The sequence below is a fragment of the Aspergillus nomiae genome (genome assembly GCF_001204775.2).
Source record: "Aspergillus nomiae NRRL 13137 chromosome Unknown contig00132, whole genome shotgun sequence".
In the NCBI taxonomy this organism is placed as follows: Eukaryota; Fungi; Ascomycota; class Eurotiomycetes; order Eurotiales; family Aspergillaceae; genus Aspergillus; species Aspergillus nomiae.
Window position 1 is genome coordinate 48025 of NW_015378187.1, and position 23463 is coordinate 71487.

General features: G+C 51.1%; 2 protein-coding genes across 2 annotated transcripts; both read right to left on the bottom strand.

Annotated features, from left to right (window-relative positions):
* Nucleotides 1–41: 41 nt before the first annotated feature.
* On the bottom strand, nucleotides 42–17284 carry lah (involucrin repeat protein; the record flags this gene model as incomplete). Its single annotated transcript, XM_015551058.1, has 7 exons — nucleotides 42–1571; nucleotides 1643–3075; nucleotides 3130–11382; nucleotides 11437–11667; nucleotides 11736–11829; nucleotides 11956–16505; nucleotides 16549–17284. 7 exons carry the CDS (start codon nucleotides 17282–17284, stop codon nucleotides 42–44), a joined length of 16827 nt encoding a protein of 5608 aa, XP_015406924.1.
* A 1751-nt stretch (nucleotides 17285–19035) lies between these two features.
* clcA (putative C6 finger domain protein) lies at nucleotides 19036–22626 on the bottom strand (the record flags this gene model as incomplete). Its single annotated transcript, XM_015551059.1, has 7 exons — nucleotides 19036–19255; nucleotides 19329–19839; nucleotides 19901–20103; nucleotides 20174–20254; nucleotides 20316–21668; nucleotides 21739–21851; nucleotides 21955–22626. 7 exons carry the CDS (start codon nucleotides 22624–22626, stop codon nucleotides 19036–19038), a joined length of 3153 nt encoding a protein of 1050 aa, XP_015406925.1.
* Between the last annotated feature and the right edge of the window lie 837 nt (nucleotides 22627–23463).

The window sequence follows — 23463 nt, forward strand, 5'->3', positions numbered from 1 at the left end:
TTGAAGTGAACTCATGGCGAGATATGATCGAGTGTGACGCCTCAAATCACATTGCTCATGTCCATGGTCGACGACGGAGCGATACTGTGAATGGATCTGGTGCCATCCAAGGACATTCGGTCACCACTGAGCATTCTGGTAACCTTCTTATCTTTAGGAGAGCGTGCAACGAGTACTTGCGCCGGGCAAACGACTACTTCATCTTCGCCTTCGCCTGCATCATTGCCCTTCTTCACTACTAACGGGAACAGGACAACCCGTACCACAGCTTGTTGGGATTCCAATTCCTCATTTGAAGTAGTTTCGCCGCTGCGCTCGTTCATAAGGGACGCATTGAAATAAACTTGCCGTGCAAGGTCACCATTGGTATCGTACTCAGGTTGTAGTGGGGGGAGCATGATGTATTCCGCCAGCTGCGTGCGCATTTCGATAGATAGGTTGACGGCAACCCGCAGCACCTTGCGCAGAGACTCTAGAAGCTGGGACTCTACATTGCTCGGCGGTGGAAGAAGACGGGACAGCGTCTCAAAGATCTCCAAGGCCACCGCTTCTGTATCGTTCTGACGCTGCCGGGAGAAAGCAGGCCGCTTTGAGAGAAGGCTTAGGGTAGTAGCCCTCCAACGATGAACTGCACCGCGCGGGCCTACCTCACCGAGCTGTTTTTCAAGAGACTTGAGCTTTTGTCGTTGTTCACGGTCCATGCCGAACAGGTAGCGAGTGAAAATGAACTCCCACACCATTGTCATGACCACTGACATAAATACATCTCGTCGACGAACCCGGTCGGAGAGATAGACATCAGCATCGGATCCATCGAGTATGGCATTCTCAAACCGGTCTGCAATCTTCTCGTCCTGAATATCGTCGAGCTTGCGACAGCGGCGTAGGTCAGAGTGTTTAGAGAAGCGTAGCACCCACTGTTGAACATGTCCACACAGCTTTTGACACGCAGCGTCAAAGTAGTCCTCATCCCTGAAAACTAACACGCTATCGTGCATGGATGCGGCGATCTGCTGTTGTAGTTCCTTCACTTTGTCCCGGGCGCTCTCTAAATCCTCTCGTAACCTGCGAAGCTCCATATTCTTCTGAGCCAGTGCCGCATCGATCTCCTGACGTACTCTATCTTGCATTTCGTTCGACAGCTGCTGATTCTGTAGGCGCAAGTCGCCTAGCTCACTGTTGAATGACGTCCGTATGGTTTGGATCTCGGCAGCATGGGCGACGGTAATGTTGGAGTTCGTGACAGTCAGCCCTTCGTTCTCTTCCGTCAACCGGGATACTTCTTTCTGAAGCCATTCTACTGAATTCTTAAGTTGTTCCACTTCAGCTTCCCGGTCCCGCAAGTCTGCAGCTCGCTCGTTGAGAGCATGGTCACTCTTGCGACGAGCAACACTTGCATTGCGCAGCTTGTCTTCAGCAGCTTCCCGCGCAGCAACAAGCAAGCGATTCTCGGAAACGAGTCGGTCGAGGCGAGTCTCAAGCTCTTGTAAGTGTTGCATGCTTCGACGATGCCGGATGCTAGGCGGTCGGGTAGGCGACCGAGGCGAGTTCGGTATTTCCCCCCAGCTCTCCTAGGTAAATAAACGTGAGTGACTTTGAACTACAATACAAGAGTATAACTATGGCAACCAAGAATACTTACGTAAACATCGGTCATGGCTCGCATGGGCCGTTTGCCCTTGTCGGTGACGGGGTCGTAGGAAGAGGAAGAAGCTATGTGCTCAATATTGAGGTCCAAAAGAGGGGGCTCGACAGGTGGCTGGGGGCTGCACGATGATTGGCGGGCGCCGGTTTGTGCTTGGCTCGCCGCCCGCAAATCGCCGCCCGCGCTGCGATCCGTTCGTCGGAGCGACCGCTGAGAGTGTGCGCTGTGCACACTTTTAATGCTACCCATACTGCTCGGTTTTAAGATGCCTCGTTCGGGTGTTTGGATGGCTTCCGCAGTCCATTCGCGGTCCATAGATCTCGCTGCACCATGGTCCCTGGTGTGCAAGTCTCCATCTCCATCTCTGTCAAGTGTAGGCCATGCCTGGCGCGCCAGAGCATTGTCTGTAAATTTCCTGACCGGTGTCTCGGGCCGCGGAAGCACATGTTCTGGCTTCATCTCCAACCGGGGAATTCCCTGGCTCTGGCCCCTGGCTCCTATGGGGGTTCTTGTCCGATCAACTGGTTCGTGTTCCGCAATAGGTTGCAATGGGGTCCGGGGAGGGGAGATTGCGCCTCTGTCTACCACCCCAAAGGCTGAAGATGGCGGCGGTGTGCTGTTTGGTTGGTCAGTTGACGCATCTTCTTCGGATGGCTTTGGCCGCGGGGAGGGGTCGCGCGATCTCTGGATTGACGGACTGCGGCCAAGTTCACAGAGAGACTCGGGGCTTGCTTGCCGGTCTATACGCATAGTATCCGATGAGGAGCTGATTAGTGTAGACGGTTGCTTATGGATTGGAGTTGGCGCGTGTAATGGAATTTCCCGCGCAAGAGAATCTGTATATCGAACACCCTCGGAGTCCTTGTAGCTTGCTTGAACTGAACGAGATCCAACCGGCGTTTGGACATCACGAATTATAGCCTCTCCTGGTAGGTCCTCTAGCGTAGCAGTAGTTGACCGCTCTGAAGTCACCAGAGGGTTCGCAATGTGGTCGCTGTCCTTGCCGTCAGTAGTAGCGATGGGCGCTTCCGAGACCTGCATCGCGTCTTCGCGACTCGCTCCTTGGTCATTGGTCTCATCCTCAGCCCCATCTTTTACTGACTCCGACGACTTGGTGGCGATAGGTCGCCGAAATGCCCCTCGTTCCAAGTTAGGAAATATACTGGCAATTTTGCTTTGCTTCTGGGAAACCGAGCCAGGTTCTCCCATCGTCTGCTTCCCCGGGATAGAGCTTTCTGCATCGTCTAGGGCATGCTCTCGGGTCGCTTCTGAGACTGGCTCCGTACCGGGCGCCTCCGTTGACGGAGCCAATTGGTCAGCAACATACTCAGCTGTTTCGACAGTTGCTTCTGGCGTCGCAAGTTTCGCCTCAGAATCTTGTCCTTGCGGCCCCATAATTGCCTTCGCCTTTATGGCTTCAGCCGACTCGTCTGGTTATCTGGTTAGCCCTTCTGGAATAGCAAACTCATCGAAATCGGCAATACCTGGCTCAAATGGGGCCGCGCAAGCTTCAGGCGAAGATTGGGGAGTCTGATCTAAAGCATCGACTCTTTCCTTCTCCCAATCTATCAAAGGCCATTCGTCATCCTTTGCAGACCGTTCCGTTACCAATGTCTCTGAATGATGCTGATCATGGGAATGTTTCACGTTTGCCTCTCCACTGACACCTTCACTTTCTTTTGGTTCCGTGGCCTCTACGCTCATGTTCTCTTCGCTCTTCTGCTTGTTGCCCTGAGATGATGTTTTGGAATGAAAAACCTCTGCCCTGGTTGCTTCAGCCATTGGGAGCTCTGACTTGTCTGGGTTTGCTTCGTGCACAAGCAGGGCCCCATCAGCAGTCTCGGTATTTTCCCCTGATGCTTGCTCTGTTCGCTCAGGAACCTGCAGCTCAGCTTCTTTCTCGAATATCCCTTCCTCCTCCTTTGATACGGTCCCGAGAACTGGAATTTCCTGTTGAATCCTCTCTTCGGCTGTCTCAAGATTGGCTCCCTCAGAAGTCTGGCTGCTCGATTTTGGCATGGCTTCAGCGTCTTTGCCCTCTCCCTCCTGTAACTCCTGCGTGGCTTGAGTCTGGCTAGGAAACATCTTAGCTATACGCGGACTTCTTTCTTCCGTTGTGGATACAGCCTCCAATGTCGGCTGCGATACGTCTGTCTCGCTATGTGAACCTTGCACTCCTTCGCTCTGCATGGGCTTTTCTTCGGGGACCAAACGGGATTCAGCGGCACCAGCAATTGCGGTGCCGACTGTTGCTTCAGGGCCGCTTTCTGCATCTATCAATCCTTTAGACTCTGCAAGTGAAGTACCAGCGATTTCTATTGACGCTTCCTTGGCTTGCTTTTTCGCTTTCTTCTTTTGTTTTTTCGACGCTTTGCGGCTTAAAGGCTGTGTCATAATTTCCCCTTCGCCTGTTTTAGCGACATCCTGCAGTTCTTCGTGGCTCCACTGCTCGGGTGTAGGTTCAATACTGGCTTGCAGTTGTTCCTTCTCGACTGATGGTTGATGCTCTGGACTCAAGGATTCCACGGGACCCAATATTGCCTTTCTGTTGGTTTCCGAATGTTCAGCGGTTGTCTCTGTGCCAGCTGGTGTCTCTCTTGCCGCATTTGACTCAGTGGGTGCTTCCTTGTTTTCCCTGTTCTCCTCGCCAGAGCTAATTGGCAACAAGTCTCCGGGCTCTGCCTGTATCTCACTTGAAGCCTCCTTAGCAGACTCTGACGTGTTGGTCACCTCTGCACTACTGCAGTGTGACTCTTCAACTGTCACTGGGTTTAAAACGAGACCCACTCCGTCCAGTCTTGTTTCTCCGTGGCTCGCAGTATCATCTTCCTTTGCGTCACTTTCGAGGGCAGACCCAGCGCTGCTTGCTTGCAATTCTGAATCTTTGGCTACGAGCGTGGTATGTTCGGGTGATGTCGTAGAGAGTAGATTAGACTCAGAAAAAGTATCTTCTAATACAGGATCTTCTGGTTGTCGCGCCCGATGTAAATTCTCAGAAGGCGCTGTCGCTTCAACTTTCTCAATATCAAAAGTTGAACCGTTGTTTGTCTCTTGAAGGTCCTCGGGAGCCCCAGCCTCAGCAGGAGAGAGAGGAACTGCATTTTCATTTGTTGCTTGTAGACCATCCATGGAAGTGCCTGTTACCTCAGCAGTAACAAGACGTGCTTCAGGCGCTGCTTCTTGACCTTTTTCTTCAAGCATCTCATCTGTCTGGGCTGGAATCGTATCTTGCTGGCCCATTAACTCATCCCCATCTGGCGTAAGTGCCTTGCCACTTTCGTCTGCTTCCGCTGCAAAGCCTTCAGCGGGCAGATGCTCGAGGGAAACCCTATCTGCCTCACTAGTTGCCTCCTGCTCAGTCTTTGACGCATGGCCTTCTGTTCCTACCTCAATTTCCTCACACAATGAGACTGGTTCGCCGGGGACAGCCACGTTTTCGGGTGTGGCATTCTCAGGCACGGTTTGGGTAGGAGAGTCGAGGGGAGTGGCTTGCTGTTGATCTACCTGCGAAGATACCATGTGATCAGTCCAAAACAGATTCTTATCGTTCTCGCCGTGGGACTCGGTGCCGTGGGACTGATTTTCTTTACCGTCATCTTCAGCAGGTGGGGTTGCCGTATCAACCGAAGGGCCTGAGGATTTCAATTCAGCGGAGGCTTGGGTTTCGGCTGCATCATGCGTGGCATCTTCGGCTAAAGCGGCGCTTGCATTCATCAAGGGACCTTGGGTATTTTCTCCTGGTACAACTGAGGCAGACTCCACGGCAGTGGAGGCAGCAGCACTACCATCTAGGTTTTTGGACTGGCGCTTTTTTTCCTTCTTTTTCGCCTTTTTCCTTTCTTTCGCTGACATAGGCGGTGCACCATCATTCTGGGTATCTTCTGGCTGTTCCCTTGCCTGCTGTTCGGTTTTTTCTGACTCCTTCACTTCGTGAACGATACTATCAACTGCATGTTCGGTTTCAGCTCGCGTCCGTTCAGTAGTACTCTCCGGTGTCAAAGGTGGCACATCTTGACTGGAGATTTCGGATGGCTTGGCAGTATTATTCTGCTCGACTGACTCTTCGATAACTCCTGGAGCTGCAGTACGGTTATCCTCTTCAGTTTGAACGAATGCCCCTTCGATGCTTGGCTCAGATACAGCAGATGCCTCGTTCTCAATTGGTTCCTGGGTCTTGCGTTTCTTCTTCTTCTTCTTGTCCTTCTTTGACTTAGAAGGGGCACTCTCTTGTTCAGCCTCCTGGACTACCACAGTAGATTCCTGCACGGAAGTAGAAGGTGTTTCGGGTACAGACGCTTCCGGAGTGGACTCGACTTCATGTTTCTCTCCAGTTTCTAGGGCGGTCAGAATATCTGTACCCTGCTGTACGTCTTGTTTCTCAGGGGATTCAATAACTGGCGTGTCATCATTGGTATATCCTTCAGACTCAGGAACTATAGGTTCGTTTACTAGCTCCCTCGCCACTGAAGGCGTAGGATCAGGGTTCAATGTGCTGGATTGTGTTTCGGCAACAGAATCCCCGTACGGCTGAGAAACTTGTGCGTCGTTTGATACGGCCCCCTTGTTCGACTCTGAACCATCATCGCCATTTGTGACTGTCGGAACGTCCTTGTGTAGGTCTGCACTTGTTTCGCCAGGCTGTACCTCGTCGGCAGTAGTGCTATCAGCATTTTCCTGACTTGGCTGAACGAGGGAGCTGGCTTCTGCCATTTGCTCATTTGCCTGCTCTGGAGGTTGGCTAGCCTCTTTAACATGGTGACTCGCTTCTGTTGCTTCAGTGGTTTCAGATGACTTCGTGGAAGCCTCCTGTTCATTGTTTGCAAAAGAAACAGACTTGCGCTTTTTCTTGTCTTTCTTGGCCTTCTTCTTGGAAACTGGTTCCTGAGTATCCTCCATAGGCTCAGGCTCTACAGGTGTGGTGAGGTCAGCCTGTTCTGGAGACTCAGTGCGCTCATGCTCATTTGCTTCCGATTGTTGCGTAAGCTCCTCTGAGAAGGCATGTTGCGGCTCTTCTGCAACATCATCGGGCAGAGAAAGCTGCGGTTTCTCGGAGATTTCAAGCGAGTCCGGACGTGCATCAGAAGGCTCTTGCGCAGCCTCTTCCAGAGCGGCCGTAGGCTGATCATCTTCCAAAGAAGTCGACTGCTGTTTCTTCTTTTTCTTTTTATCCTTCTTAGACTTCTTAGGAGTAGGAAGCTCAGGTTCCCCTTCAACTGCGTCTTGCAGAATAGCATCAGTCAAGGGGATTTCGGTATCTTGAGTCTGGTCTGGAGCGGCTTTCTCGTTTATCGTTTCTTCCTGAGGTTGCTCAAGGGCTGTTTCCACATTCATTTTGGGTGCAGCATTGAGTGTGGCATCCCCAAGCTCTACCTCAACTTGTTTCTCATCTGTGGTCTCTTGTTCGACTCCCACTACTTCGACCGTGTGCCTTCCATCAACATCTGCTCTTAGTTGCTCTTCGTTCGTAGGGGTACCTTCCAAGTCGGATGGTGTATGATCTGTATGTTGTGTTTGGCCGGGCTCTACATTTTCTACTTCCGTTGTTAGAATACCAGCGATGTCAGTGGGCGCTTCTTTGGGCTCTTGCTGCGCAGGTTCTTGGGATTGATCGTCCAAGACTTCATTCAACGCAATATCAGGCTCTGCATCTGTGACCGTTTCAACCCTAGGTTGTTCACTCACGAGCTCATCGACAAGTGTAGGTCCCTCGGTCGAAGCATCATATGCCTCAGGTTCTTTGACAGGGGCAGATTCTCCAACAGAATCTGGACCACGTTCCGAAGAAGCATTCCCTGGGTTCAGATCAATAACGGGGGCAGAAGCTGGTGATTCATCCAATAGAGCGGATTTGCGCTGCTTCTTTTTTTCTTTCTTAGCCTTCTTCTTTTGAGCAGCAGTCATCTCGGGTGCTGTTTCAGATGAGGCGGTGCCTTCCGCAACTTCGGTTACGTCCAAGGGTTGTTCGCTTTCGATTGTCTCCTCCAAAACTAGTCCTGGGCTCTCTGTGGTTCGGGGCTTTTCAGCACCAAGAGGAATGTCTATTTTTGGACTTGCAACTTCTGTACTAGGTGTGGGTTCAGCGGCTGTTTCATGAGCGTCGGATGCGGACTGCAAGCTTTGTTTCTTTTTCTTGTTTTTCTTACTCTTCTTGCCAGTCGGTGTAGATTCCTCCGCTTCCGGTTCGAGATCAGGTACAGGATCGTCTGGGACATGTTCAAACATAGGTGGTGTACCATCATTAGTCTCGGCGGGGTACTCCTCATTTGCTGCTGCAGGATTAGCGTCTACGGCTTCAGTCGTCCCCGTTGTATCGTTAGTCGCCGTAGCTTCCTGTGGGATTTGTTTGTCTTCCGTAGGATGAACCACACCGCTTGTTTCCGCCAGTGGGATCTCGGCAGGAAGCCCCTCAGCGGAGAGTGGAGGCTGGGTCTCCGCATCGGCCACAGGTTGAGAATCCGAAGATATGGATTTGCGATTTTTCTTTTTCTTTTTGCCCTTCTTCGTTGACTGTCCTTCTGAAGCTTCCTCTAAACCGGCTTTCTGGGCTATCTCCGCGATATCAGCATCTTGGGACTCAATTCGTGTATCTGCAGTGGCGCCTGGTGTTTTTTCAGGCGATACGTCGATAGCGCCCTCGTGTTCGTTGTCCGGGGTTTCCTCGGGCTGCCTTACTGCAGGCTCTTCTTTGGGGGGCACAGCAGGTTCGTCTTCCACCTGTGGTGTGGCTTCTTCATTAGAAGGCACATTAGGTGGAACATCGTTCGTCCCTTTCTCCACAGGCGGCACCGTAATACTATCGCGCTTACTTTTCTTTTTGTTCTTCTTGCTGCTTCGTTGCGACAAGGAAGTTTCAGTTTGCGCGTCGATAACGTCGGTTTCTTGGCATTTTGTATCAGCCTCAGCAACTTCAGCCCCCGGCTCGGAAGAAAATGTCGGTTCAGCAGGCGCATCATTGCCCTGCATCTGATCTTGTTTTTGCGATATCTTTCCGGAGTCCAGTTCCATTGATGATTTGGCCTCTTCTGTTGTGGTAGTTCGCTCACTTTCCAGTTGTGATGGTCCGGATTCAGATTCGGCCGGAGCAGGGTCAACGGTGCTCGCTTCGGGGGTTAGCCCCTCCTGCAAATCTGCCGCAAGACTTTTGTGACCTCCAAGGACGCTCAGAGAGGTAGCTTCCGTAGGCGGCTCTAGCACTACAGTGCTAGGCTCAGAAACAACTCCAGGAGCTTCATGTTGAGCGTAGGCACTCTGCTCTGTTGAGTCTTGTAGTACTGACTGGCGGTATTCTTTGCTTTGTTCGTCGAGCTCCTCTGCCGGTTCAAGGGACTTCTCAGGCAATACAACATCCTGCCCGCTGAACTCCAGGCTTTCAGCTCCCTCCATTGTACCTTGCATGGGATGTTCAGAGCTGGAGGTAGTTTCGTCCTTTGAAGGCAGTAAGGCTTCTTTCACAGGCTGGTAATCATCAATTGCAGATTTTGAAGGCTTTTCACCTGCCCGCACACTAGCCTCTGGTTCCGTCTTACTGGACGTCACAAACTCCGCGTCACCAAGTTCTTTGACGCTCTCATTTGCATCAGATACCTTGCTCACCTTGTCACTCTCCGAATTGTTGGTAGGGATATCTGTATTCGCAGCTGCTTCTCTCTCGGTAGACCCTTGCTCCACATCAGAATCCGGTATTTTATCCGAATTAAAACTTTCCTGGTGAGCTTCACCTTCTGCCTTAGGAATCACCTGCTCAGGTACAAGAACGTCTGGAATGGTAGGAGCATCTTCAGCTTTGGGTAACCCTTCCACCGGAGCCGTCGTAACCTCGGGTGCCTGCGTTGTCTGCACTGCGTCTGTCCCCAAGGCCTCTGGATTGGGTTTCTGTTCAGTTACTGAAGTCTCAGCAGCTAGAGGAGCATCGTCTGACAGCAGCATCTCCAAAGGAGGCTCCTGCTTAGATAGATTCACGGGAGCCGCTAGGTCAACAGCTTTTTGTGGGTTTTCAGGCTGGACAGTAGGTTCCCACTCGGAGAGCGGGCGTCCCTCAATTGCCTGCATACCCGCTTCGTCCCCGGCTTTGAGGTCCTTCGCAATAAGCTCGTTTTCGGCTGCAAGTGCGTCTCCAGTTCTGGCAATATTCATAACAGGCTCAAGCTCAGCAACAGGCATATCCCCAGACACTTGTATATTTGCTGCCTCGTCTGGCTTTAAGAGGTCTGTGGCGGACTCTACGTCAGCTCCTGTGGATTTCCCGGTGCTTTCTGGTGGAGAAATCTGATCAGCTGGGGCTTCCCCTTGAGCCAGTGCCCCATCCATTTTCTCAACATTCTCAGGGGATGAAGCGGCTACACGAGCTATGGCTGCGGTATCTTGTGGCTCCTGTTCATGTAGATCTCCATTCTTGGGTTTCTTCTTTTTAGCCTTCTTCTTCTTCTTCGATGAACTTGGAGAAGAAGCATCCACTGTCAGCTCTTCAGGGATAGGCGCTTGGCCTGCTTCGTCGGCAGCCTTGTCTGTACTCCCCGTTATTGGCTTGGCTGATCCTGTGACTGCTGCTCCATCAACAATCTCTGCTTCTTCACCTTCTGCAGAAATATTCTTGGCAGAAGTGAGGTTAGAATTAGACTCGACTTTAGCCTCCGCATTTCCCAATGGCTCGTTATCCTCCACTGAAGACTTTTGTGGTTCGGATTGCATTCCAGGGTGTGTCTCTTGTGGTTGCGTTTTCTCATCTAGTGTAGCACTGATTCCCGCCTTTACCTCGTCAGTAGTTACAGATTGTAGCGGTTCGTCAGGCAATGCACGTTCCTCTTCAGCAGGTAGCACAGGATCTGCAATTGCGACGTTGACAACGTCGGCAGGGCTTGTAGCTGCCTGTCCTGGATCCCCTCTACCTTTCTCTACTGCCTCTATCGTTGGGATTTGGACAGCTGGAGGCACAGGAACAGCCTCGTCTGGCAGACCTTGGGAAGTTGGGTCATGAGATATTAGAGCATCACCTGACTCAATATTACTCTGGGTGGCTTTTGTCAGAGTTTTCTCGTCAGATGGCTGAAGATCCTGCAGATCAGCATCCAGGACCTTCATAATAGGCGTGTCAACATCTGCGGATGGAGTATCGTTCCCGGGGGCCCTTGGCGTTGCAAAGTCGGGAGCTGTCAGCTCTCTAGTCAGATATTCTTCAGCAGCGTCTGAAGCATGAGATTGTTCACTTTTAGGAGTAGAAGGTCGGGACACAGGTAAAGGTGGAAGACTGTCCAGGCTGCGCTCTAGCCCGCCACCGTCTTTTACGCCGACTACAGAGCCCTCGGCAGAAGGAAGAGCCCCGATTATTGGAGAAGGAGGCAACTCTGCATAAGTGCATGGATCCTGGAGAAGTTCAGAGGGCGAATGGAACTCGTACTTGGGCTTGTCCTTCCGAGGTAACTGATAGGTGTTTATTTGTCCAAAGCTTGCGGCAGTAGGTGTTACTTCTTGGGAACCAAGCACTCCGTGTTGAGAATCAGAGGGCATATCAACGTGAACAGGCCGCTGGTCTCTATGAATACTGGGGCTCAAATCTATCTTTTCCCAGCTCTTCTCATCCTGCAGAGATGCGAGATTCTCAGCGGATGCATTTGCTGATGATGTCTTACTTGACGGTAGGGAAGGTAACGGTTCTTCAGGCTGAGCTTCCGTTTTGCTACCATGATGTTCGACAAGCCACAGAGGTCGCATCTCTCGTGAGGATATAAATTCACCGGAAGCTGGACGCCGGCGCCTGTTGGAGAGCTAGGAGATGGCGCTGTGATTGAACTGACTGAAGACGACCGATGGGCTCGTGGTGATGTGGTTGGTGGTCGACGAAAATGCAAAGGGACGGCGGTAGGAGACTCTGTTGGTCGAACCCCGGACGACCGCCGCGACTGCTGACCCTGGACCTCTTCGTGCCCCTGAGCCAATTGGGGTGAGTTTGGTATACTCCGAGACCTTGGGCTTAGGTCGATAGTTCTCCCTGATGCAGGTGGCGATGTCGAGAGACTTCTTGGCCGCTGTTCGAAAACATCCAGTCCCAATTCTGCCAATTCTGCATCCGTCGAGGTAAAACGCCCCGAAGCACCTTCACGGTCATCATCTCCTACCTGGTCAGGCATTTCGGGGCTTCCAGCTAAAAAAGACGGCTGATTGTCTCCATCTTGCGATATTGTCCGGCCCTGCGTACAAAGAAAAGTAAAAGGAAAACGTTTAGTACATGTGTTATACACTTTGCTTAAGATCAAATATAGCAATAAACTGAGTAAATCACAGTTTACGAACAACAAAAACAGCTAGAACCATACCTTCTCACGTTCTGTTGTTTTATCCAAGTCCGCTAATTCTCCATACTTTTCTCGCCGCTTTTCCTCCCTTCGTTGTCGTCGAGACTCACCGGAACGTGGCCCGACTTCGGATTGGACGTCGCGAGATGGATAGATATCGGATGATAGTTGTCTGCTTGCTACCGGCTCAGACACTTTAGAGCCAAAAATATTACTGAATAGACCACCTGCCCTCTTTTCTTTAGCCTGTTCATCCGTACTTCTGCTGCGATCACTAGTCTCTTCAACTCTGGCTGGGGAAGATGTCACGGAGACGGTGTCATCGAAAGCATCACTATCCCGCTTGGAACGTCTTTTCTTTCGCTTCTTCTTCCCGATAGCAGAACCCTCTTCAACGGCAGGTGGACTAGCTCTACTAGGGATGTCGGATTCGCGACTGTCTTTGCAGTAACTAACTTCCTCGATCGGTGCCTCACTATGTCTAGGTATAGCAGCTGAGGTATTTGACCTTGAATCATCCTGGGCTGATTCTTGTGTGTCTCCACACGGCTCCCGCTGGCTGGATGACTCCTCTAGTTCGAATCCACCAGGGATATGCAAAACTTCTTCTGCAGGTGACTCGGGTCCAGAACGCTTCTCTCGAAAGACCAACGTTTTCCCGCTCTCATTCGGTTCCTCCACGGCCCTCCCGGGAAGTTCACCCACCTCGGGTGTTTGCTCTCCGGTGAGTTGCTGGATCACTTCTTGCGCAATTGATGATGGAGGTTGATCATCATAAGATGTTCTAATGCCGTCACTGATCGACACCGGTTCGGAGTAAACTGGCTCGTTTTCGACGAATTTCCCTATGTTTGGCTGCTTCTCTCCCACATCGGGTGTTACCGCCTCATCAACATAGCCACGAGCTCCTGATGAAGAGGCGAGCTTTTCCCTGATGTCCGACACAAGGGAGGGGCCAAAACCCGCGGCTGCAGCAACTGCAGCGGCTGTTGCCGCGACTTCAATATCAGTGCCATACTCACTTGTGGCGCCTTTGGACAGATCGGTTTGAATGGCCGGAATTTCTTGGGCGGGTTCACTACCAGTCTGCTTTTCCTGTCCACGGTCTGCCACAAATTCATGATCGGCGGGGTCGAGTTCAGAGGATGTAGATGGGACTTCATATTCGCGTGTCTCATCCTTACCCCAAGACACGCGGGAGCCTGTTGTCGATCGCTTTGGTATCCTATCATCTTCAGGGACCTCTGGTGGCGATGGAATCGGAGAGGCAATATCTCTGACGGAGCCACTTTGACTTTGAGGAGGCGTGGGCTCAACCACCTTGAGCTCTGGAACTGGCCATGGTAGACCGCGATATTCTGGATGGGGCTCCTCTGTTGCCTTACTTTTTTGACTTGCAGGTTCCACCTCTATGATAGTTGGCATTGAAGCGGGTTCGCGACGCATGTATGTATCAGGGTTATGCCGCAACTCTTCGGGTGCGAAGAATTGTGCATAATCGTGATGAACCGGCTTCTTGGGAGGAATGTCACTGAATACTGAAGTCTTGATATGGTCTTGTTCGGAGTTCGGGTTCGGGCGCTGGTCAACATCGTTATAGGCACGGTCAGGCATGGGAAGGCCGGACGATATCTCAGAACCTGACACACGGCGTCTTTCTGCGCGACGCTTCTCTGAGCGTTCGTAATGACGCCTCTGGCTGGATTCGGAGGAACCACCGTTGGAGCCTTGACCGGAAAGTACACTGGCTGCAGTTATACCTCCGATCGCGCCTACTGTTGCTAGTCCAATCGTTGATGCTGGGCCTCTCTCCCCACTAGGCCCTTGTCCGTATTGGTCGTGGGAACCATAATCAGAATCCCGGTACCCCTCATAATACCGTCTTGACCTATTTTTATCCTCCTGTGCCGCAATCTCACTCTCCCTGTCAATGAGCTGAACTCCTTGGCGCCCAGATTCACGCTTTATACGCTTAAGATGATCTGCTCGTTGCTCCTTCTCTGCTTGATCTCTAGTAAGGTCAAACTGTACGGAGCCCTGGTCTTTCATGGTAGAACGACGCTTCATACTAGACATCGATGCACCCTCCAAAGACTCCGTATGAAACACAGGTGATGAGTCACTTCGTCGAGGGGGGCGGGTGACTTTTGATGGCATATCGATGGTATCATGGTAAAGGGGGGTTTCATGCTCCCAAAGGCCAACTCCTGAACCTTGAGCTTGGTAGTCATAGTGTGCAAATGTATTGGCAAACGGAGGAGGACGAGATGGTGTAGTATATGCATGGATACTCTCTCCTTGTGAAGTATAGACAGCCTGAGAGACTGGTGTCACCGGTTGGGGTTGTTGAAGAGGGATGGGTCCTGAGCGAATCAGTGCCGGCTGCGAAGGAAAAGACGATACTTTGACAGCGTCAAAGCGTGAAGGATCACTAGTGGGCACTGGGGCCACGTGTTGAAGATTCCCAGCACTGCTTCCAGTGTCCTCGCTGGTACGTCTCCCTCGCTTGTTATAGTCGTGGACTACTGCGGCCGTTCCCAATACTCCCGCTGCTACAGCAGCATTAACAGGGAAACGACTATCCGATACGTTGGACCTCATTCTCTTTTGCTCTTTGCCTTTCTTGTTGCCCCATCTCCAGCCCCACAATGATGTGCCAGAATCAGAAGACGGCGAGGCATTATTACCATAAAGTCCACTGCCTCCGAAGGCAAGCGCTGAACTAACACTGGATGACGATTGATCTCCTGAGTCCACGTCCTCCCAAGCATCGTCATTGGTGGCAGACGACGAATAACCCAAACGAGTGGATGGGGGTTCTTTTCTCGCGAGAATCTCGCCTGTCCGTCGACTTCGACGGTCAGTTGAAGCAACTATTGCTGTTGCTGTTGCTCCTAATCCTAGCAATGCCGCATCCACGTTGTTACCGTCCTTCTTCTTGCTTCGCTTTTTAGACTTCCCTGATGATCTTTTGGCATAGCCATTTCCGAATGCTAAATCAGCATCTAGGGAGGATGATGACGAATTGTTGAATGAAAATATACTTCTGCGCTTTTTAGCCTGCCGCTTTCTGCGATTCTCAGAAGAGGCTGTGAAAAATGAGCTCAAGCCACCACCCACAGATTTCTTGGCCGGTCTAGAGATATCTACAAAGGATGACTCAGAAGATGAGTATTTCCGACTTTTGGTCTTCCGCGGTGACCGGCTACGGCTGCTGCTGCGGTGGCGGCGTGGCTGACTTTCAAAGTCGCCCACTGGTTCAATTGCAGCTTCCAAAGCTGCATCTCGGACTGCAAAATGCTTCTTCGATCTTGACGAAGATCGTGACCCAGAGTGGGACAGGCGCCGAGGTTCGTAGTCTCGCAGGTCTTCATAGGAGCGGCGGCGTGAGCGCCCATAGACGCCACGAGATGTGTGACTCCGCTTCTCGAGCGTTGATAGGTTCTCAGTGTCAGATGCCGAGCTTGCAGCTCGGCCGGATCGAACACTATAGGTATCCTCGAAGTCTCTGTTCTTGAAGGCTGATTTTATAGCGTACCCAGCAAGCATCCCAGGTAGCCAGGAGCTTGTGGAGGTTTTCTTGCGACGTCGACCTTCGTCCTCTGAAGAGGGGTAACGACTAGTTTTGTCCACTCGTGAGCCATTGCTATAGCGATCACTAGAGCGACGACGGGGTCTATAATAATGTTTTCGAGGGGCGTCGCGCGACGAGGTGCCCGGTTCAAAACAGTGCTTGCAAACGCCAATGGTTTCAGTATAATCCTCGAACATACCAACACCTTCTGCGTCACGCCAAAAATCAAGGAACTTGCCAAGAGGGCCCCGTTGGCGTTGTTGGAATGCCAAACCCCCGGACTGAAATGGTGCTCCGTGGTAAAGGGCTGCATGATGAGGATGCAATGGGTGGGCAGCGTACGCTGTCTCCCCAGCACCAGCTATGTAGGGGGGTGGTGCATTCAGCTGATCCGGGTACGTAGACGGACCAGGGTGTCCCACATTGCTCGGGGAAGCGTCCTCGTAATTCTGATTGCCGGGCTGAGGGGAATTTTCTACGTTCGGGGATGATTGATGATGGTGGCCGATCATATGACTTGTTACCGCACCTGCTGCTGCTGCGCCAACTAATGTCCCAATACCAGGAGTATCGGGCGGTTTGGACGGGTTGATACCAGAAGGCGGGACAAACGTAGGCGTCGGCGACTCGACTAGCAATGGAGAGGATCCAGAGCCAATATTCTGAGGACTACCTTCCTCATGCGCAGTAGCGGTTGTAACAGGCCCTGAGACCCCTTCAGTTTGTATAGTTGGTCTGGGAGGTTTTGGTGTCGGTCCTGAAGGGGGTTTACTTGATTGTTCGGGTGCTTGTATCCCTGGGTCTGCGTCATCTGCGTAATACGCAGCCGCTGCACCGGTCTGCCCCATACTACTAGGCTCTGGCGGCGGGTTGGCATGCGGTGATGCCGGCATCAAGTGCGCTTGATTATTGGGAATAACTGTGGGTGGCTTAGGCCGAACACCGGGTTGTTGCGCGACTGACTGCCCCTGGTCGCCGTAGTAATCGGCTGCTGCGCCTGCAGGGTTTGGTTGGTAAGGTTCGCCAACGAAGGCCGGAACTGGCCTGGAACTGCTGCTGTACGTGGGGGTCGTAGACACCAGGCACGTTAGGCGAGCTTGGTACAGATGTCACTGGGTGTGTGTTGTGGAACGGCGGGGGGAATTGGGGATGGTCAGAAGCTCCCACCTTCTGAGCTAAGTCTGCTCCAGCACCGGAAATGGGCACGCCTGGCGATAAAGGCATTTCGTCAGGCTGCGTTCGTCGCCGCTCTCGAGGATGACCACTTTCATGGTTTCCATTATCAATCTCATCTGTATTATCTTGGCGTTCACTGGTTCGTTCGCGGCTCGGCGATCGGGAGCGATTGCGTCTATGTCGGGGTTTGTCACTGCTGTCATCGCTGTCTGGATATCGATCGCGACGTTCACTATCGTCTAGATCTCTGCGCCTCGGTGCCCGTTCGATGACATTTCGGTCGGGCTCGATCGCGGTGTGGGGTTCCGCCGTCGCATAGCTCGACGCAACGGAATCGCCTGCCGCGCTGGGTGCATAGCGCTTGCTGCGGTTTCCAGACGATGAGTAGGCTGACAGGTCACCCAAGCCTCGGTCACGGTCGTCACCCCGTGAGGACTTGCGGCTCACTGTTGAAGAAGCTTTGGAATCTGTTCTGCGACGGCTACTACTCTTAGAACTAGAGCTGCTGCGGGCATCGGACGAACGGCCCCCGGCCAATAAGGCCTTGAACATGGTGGGCAGAGAGCGATCAAGCGATGCCCTAAAAAGCCAGGCAACCATGTGGGATACGGGCTGCTGCGGCTGTCAAAAAGGCGAAGGAAAGGGTAGGTAGGTGTGTGCGTGTGTTGAGAAAAATACCAACCGCAGGCCGGCTATAAGATAGCGAGGATCGAGGAAAAAAGAAAGGAAAGTAAAAGAAGAAAGAGATAAAGTGGACTAGCAGGGAAAGTATAAGGGGAATAGAAGAGTGGAACAGAAAATTAACTATTGGGGACAAAAAGGGCGCGTATAGATTGATCGGTCAATTCAGGCCGAGTTGTTTTTGCGACGGAAGGGTAGTAAACATTGGCGCAGCTGAACCGTGGTTCTTTTTTTTTCCTTCTTGCTCGGAAGTCGGAGGAGGGCCCCAGCTTCGCGCGGAGGCGAGGACCACTTTGGTCAGCAATCTAAGTTTGGTTGCTCCAGTGTGCCGCTAGTTAGGGCGATCGAGAGGACTTAGCGCCCTCAAGCAAGGATAGAGCGGCAGCTCGGGTCTGATGAGATAGAGGGGAGAGATCTGGTGCAGAATTAAAGGAATGCGGGGAGGCTGGTGATGTCGGAGGCAAAATGAGTTTGGATCTCGGATGAGATGACTTCCCTATAGTAGGTTAAAAAAGAATGAGGAATGCAGAGAAGGTTAGTTGGAACGATTCGGAATCGCGGTGAGATGTGGGCGCCGTGGTGCACGTGCGGGACAGGTCGATGCACATAATCAAAACAGAGATGGCTGGGGCCACAGTTAGACAGTATCATAATTATTATGGACCACTAGCGTCCATAATTAGAAGTCATTTACTCATTATCTACTCCGTAGTACCAGATCAGTCTGTCTAACCCAGCCTCCTCAACTGCGCACTACTACTAGTACTAATAGTAGTGGTTGCAGGTTCCACCCCGCCCAGCTGGTCAGCGTGGTACGAAGCAACCTTGGTTGCTGAAAGCGGTGCCTGAGGCAACCTAGGGACCTCGACACAACATCCATGGAACATGACCATCCTTATCACAACCTGCAAGGGCCATCTCCGACACATCAGCTATCAACCTTCGACGTACATACGCTTCCACTATATATTCATGAAAGGAGGAGATTGAGCCATCATGCCCAAGGGACAAGGATACAGTGCAGAACCACGCTATATCCATTGATTTAGGCAGCATGCGCCATTGACTCAGAACACACCCATCATCCTAGGAGCCGCCAATAATCTTATACCATGAATAATAGCCACCTAACCTGTCAGATGCACTGTGCAGTACTCCGTACGAAGTTCCAGAATGTATTGTATGCGGAGGCAATCCTCCATGATCCGCTAGAAATGCAAATGAAAGAGCCCTCCCGTACCCATTTCCTGCTTCGATTAGCAGGTGCAGTCGACGCCAACCAGAACCTTTAGAATACCACAAAGAAAACAAATCAAAACCAACAGAGAAAACCGTCAGATAGCCACCCTTCCTCTCCACATGCACGGGACAAGACCACACAAACCACAAATGCAGGTGGTATCTAAAATCGAGACAAAAAACAAACAAACAAGCCACCATGCAGATACACGTATATATCATGAGTTAGATACGAAATAAAACGCTGAAGCGCATTCTGGAAGGCCCACTGGTGGAGCAGAAAAATCGAAGTGCAGGCGGGTTGTGAAGCTATGGCCACCTAGGGGTGTCATTCAGCTTGCATGTACTTGTTTAAGTGAGGCGTGCATCGTAGATGCTAGTAAATTTTACCGATCAAGAAATCGGAATCCAGATATATCAGGCTGCTAAGCTTAATCAGTTGTATCCCTCCACTCTGAGGGATTTCCAAAGATTTTCTCGTATATCTCAGTAAGAATTCGCGCGTCAGCCCGGAGAGTAGGAGAAATATAACGACTCTGCAGCAGAAAGTTGATTGTTCGCTTAAGAAGTCTCTCGAGCTCGTTTCGGTCCACCAATTCCGAGAGACTAGACATGTATGTAGCGGACAATACCAACATGTTTCCGAATTGTCTGTGAAAATACAATAAATAATGTCAGCTGATGCACTCCATCTTACACATAATATCTGCAGGTTTTCACATACGCATGGGCCGTGCCGAAAATGTTGGTTACTACCGGGCGACCCTTTATGCCATCAAAGGCCACTGTGCTTAGAATAGCTGAATCAATACAAACTTTACAAGCTCTTCGTAGCTTTGTGGGCAAGTCGCGGTGTGCAATCCCTGTGAACCCAGAAGTAGGACCGATATCACTTGATAGACGTGCCATGTTTGTGGCACCTTGACTATGGTTCATTGATGGTGATATTTGCTGTGATTTGGAAGCAGTCATAGCAGTAGCCTGAGTAGATGGACCATCCGATGATGCGCGAAGGCCTAGTTGTCCATAGTAATGAAGGGCGTGATAGAGTAAGGGACGATGGATAATGTAACGTGCACCATAGTACTTGGCTCGCATTCGCGCGACGTTAATTTCTTCTGACGGTGGGTCTGTGTCTTTCCACTTCATAACAGCAGGTAGACTGTTTCGCCAAAGTTCAAGATTCATACTTAAGATTTCTTGAACGTGCGAGGACCAATGGGTCTGCCCTTGCTCTGTAGACCATCATCTTAGCACCATTTAACTTTATACCATTTCCAGGTACCAAAAACTCACTTTCAACTTTATATAGATCAGTATGAACACGGTTAAGAACCTTCCTTAGATGAATCTGGGCCGAGTAGAAGAACATCATCATAGTACTTGGGGCGGAAATTTCATTTGGGAGGTTAAGAGTAAACCGTCCCTTGGGTAAAGAGATGCGAGCTTCCGAGCGTGAGATACCGCTGGCGGGAAGATCAAGTTCTGCTAGTATATCACTTGATACAGGTTTAGCACTTTCCCGAGGTGACAGTAGAAAGAAATGAAGTACAGAGGGTGCACACATACCTCTCCAGCTGAAGACAGGTCCAATACGCAAAATCGTAAAGGTCCTTGTCGGGGCCATCAGGCATTTGTGTGTAACGCTTTCTAGGGGTTCTAATTAGTGCCATATACTAATGGTTGCTTAAACGGGAGTAGCAATCCATACGATCGAACCAAAACTTGACAAGCCCTGGCGGCTTGAGAAATCCATCCGTGGCTTTGAAAGGGGTGCGCCAACTGGCCTGCGTAAAGCCCTGCTAATAAGGCTGCTTGAACATGAGGCAGTCTATTTGCTCCTTGGAGACTTCCAAGGATCTGGGTAGCGTATGCGTAGAATGCTAAGCCAGGAATATAATCCAAGTTTTTGTCTTGAGATGCATAGGTGTGGTTATCTGTGACGTAACCGCTGCCTTGAGACTGGGGAAGAGAATCCGAACCCTCGGGCGATAATAGACCGTGCGTAGGAGGACCAGGTATTGTCTCTTTTCGAAAGTCCACCGGGGAGTTTGTGACTGGGCCGGGCACAGGATTTGCTTCGCAGATACTGCCAAGAGCGAGAACCAGAAGAATAATAGCATTATAGATGGATTTCTCTATACGCCGGCTGCTACCTTGTTCCATTGCGGGTTGCATATCGCATCCCACACCTTGTAAGTTTTCGCATGAACGCTTTCGTTTTGCGCCTCGGGGCACATCATTCACATGATTATTCGGCACCCCAGGGGACACCACAGGGCCTTTCAATGGACAGTACATCCTGATAAAATAGTCGACCTTGTTCTCTAAGTCGCTCTGATCAAGAAACGGGTGAAGCTGGTGCATATGTTTCATATAGTTTTTATGATAACGGCGGATCATATCAGGGTCTGCAGTTAGCATACCATTCTCGTCAAGCCCCTTATTCTCAAGTTTGGTCTGGGGTTGGTTTACGTACACCCCCCAAGGTCCATTAGAGGGGGATGCCGCATAGTATGGCTGGTTTTCATTAAAACTAGTACTCAAGGTCGTTGATGGTGGGGACAGGCCATTGTCCTCACTAGTCTCATCTCCCTCTCCACGACCATAGACGCGGATTAAGCCCCTCTTTTCTTCGAGTGTCATCACGTAATCCTCATCATACTCTCTTGGATGAAGAAGATTCCGAATAGAAGGCCACAACAGCAATTTATGAGCCGCCGTCGTGTGCTCCACAGGGATTGAGAGCTCACCATCCTCACCAGACGGGACAACTTGCTCTGTGGCCGTTTCAGTCGGTTCTGATATCTGCTCCGGTATTGTAGCAATATTCTCATCCTTGGCTTTCGACTCCTGGATGTCGATTATGTCCTTCTTCGCCAATTGCGGGACTGCCGGTTTCCGTGGTTCCTTTGGTATGGACTTGGCGTCTATCTTTGCCAGAATGGAATTAAAATTGTTCCCGTGTTCCGTATTAAGTTGGTCTAAACGATCGAATCTGTCCAATATAGCATCCTGGAATGACTGCAATCGATCCAATAACAGCTGGGTCGCCTTTTCTTGTCTATCAAGGTCGTTAGCGTCCTTCTATCATTGCTTCGGAGTATTGAAATGGAAGGGCTAGGAACACAGACTTATGCGGAGGGACTTCTTTGTAAACGCAGTTCAAGTTGTTCTCCTTGCAATGACTACATGACGGCCGACCTTCATCGCACTTGGCTTTCCTCGCTCGGCATTGGTCGCAAGCCTTCAACCATGGGGCGAGCAACATATGTCAGCAACACTTTCTCTTTGCGCATATACCTATGCAGCGCGGCATTTTGCGACAAAGAGTAGAAGAATTGACTTACCTGCTGTGCTCGTGCAGCTTTGCGCTGGCGAATACCATACGCCTGACTCTGATAATAGTTAGAATCATACGGAGCTGGTGTATGAGACATAGGCGGAACGGGGGTAGAATATGGAGCTGGGGGAATTGAGTGCGGTGGCAATTGAGGCGGAGCGTCGCCATTACTATGTGGCTCTTGAGGTGGAAAAGACATCCGAGATCGATACTCAGGCGGCGCAGAATGGGGTGCCGGCTCATGAGGTGTCCCATTAATGGGGCCCCGGAACGGTGGATGCGCTTCCGCTGGTGTATGTTTTGGGGCTGTTAGGCTTCCCTGTCGACTATACGGGCCGTCAGGAGGAAGCTGCGGCAGCTCGCGATTCGGGATAACAGGGTACCCATGTGAAGATAATGGCGGAGGAGCGGTGGATGTTCGACGTTGTTCTGCAGGGTGACCTTCATAGGGTGGGTAGTGGCGCCACGGCTGCTCGTACATGCCCGGCACACTCGGTGGACCATGCGATCCGTCGGGAGGAATGCGATGCATTGGGGGCGCAGGTCCAGAAAAGGCAGGAAGTGTTTTCGGCTTATCGTCTGTTGAGATAATTTCCATAATCGTGGGCCCGCAGCTACGGCTAGGATCACCAGATCGCCGCAGATCCGCAGTGGACGGTCGATTCAGTGCGAGAGACATACGGTCATGAGGACATCATGTCCCAGAGAATTGCTATCAACGGCGGGTTTAGGCTTCCATACACTGGTGAGTTACACCAACTTAGTGAGGCGGTGGAGTCTTACCACAGTAAGAGCTTCGCCAGAGGTTCCCAGAATTGGCAATGAGCTCTTGAGTATGAGATCACAATTTTTGGCAGTGGGGTTAGTTGGCCCGGGTTGCCTTCTCTTTCGTGGAGCTTCTATTAACTTGCGATTTTTGAACAGGGTGGTGACACCAGAACGGTCAAGTTGACATTCTAATATCACGCGAAAAGAGGTGTAAGGTTTTCCGGTTTGTTTGATTGACGGATGGGAGCAAATGTCCACAACTTGATAGCTTCTAATAGTTAGCTATAGTGGGTTTGAAAGATAACGATCGCAAAGACAGTATTATCAACCGTCGACCAAGGGCAACATTGGCTAAAAGATTTAAGAGAAAAAGATAATAAAGGACTCTGGGGAAATTAGGTAAGAAATGGTAATAAAGGCAAAGGAAAGCTAATGCAAAGCGAAACCCAGAATGATGGTAACAGTAATAATAGGTCGGACATCAAGAACAGAGCTCAGAATACTTAGTACCTGTCATAAGTAGTATAAGCTTGGGGGGGGGAGGGGGGGTAGATGGAAAAGAACGAGATCCGCGCAGGAGCTAATGACTGGAGTGGGCACTGGGCACACCGACCCTGGTCAGTGGGAGAACATAAGGTATGTAAGTAATCCCTTCTCCAGTACAGAGTACTCCGTATAGGTACTTTTCTTTTTATAACGCCGACGAGATGTGCAGACGAGGGATCCAAATCAGGTAAGAAGAGCGCAA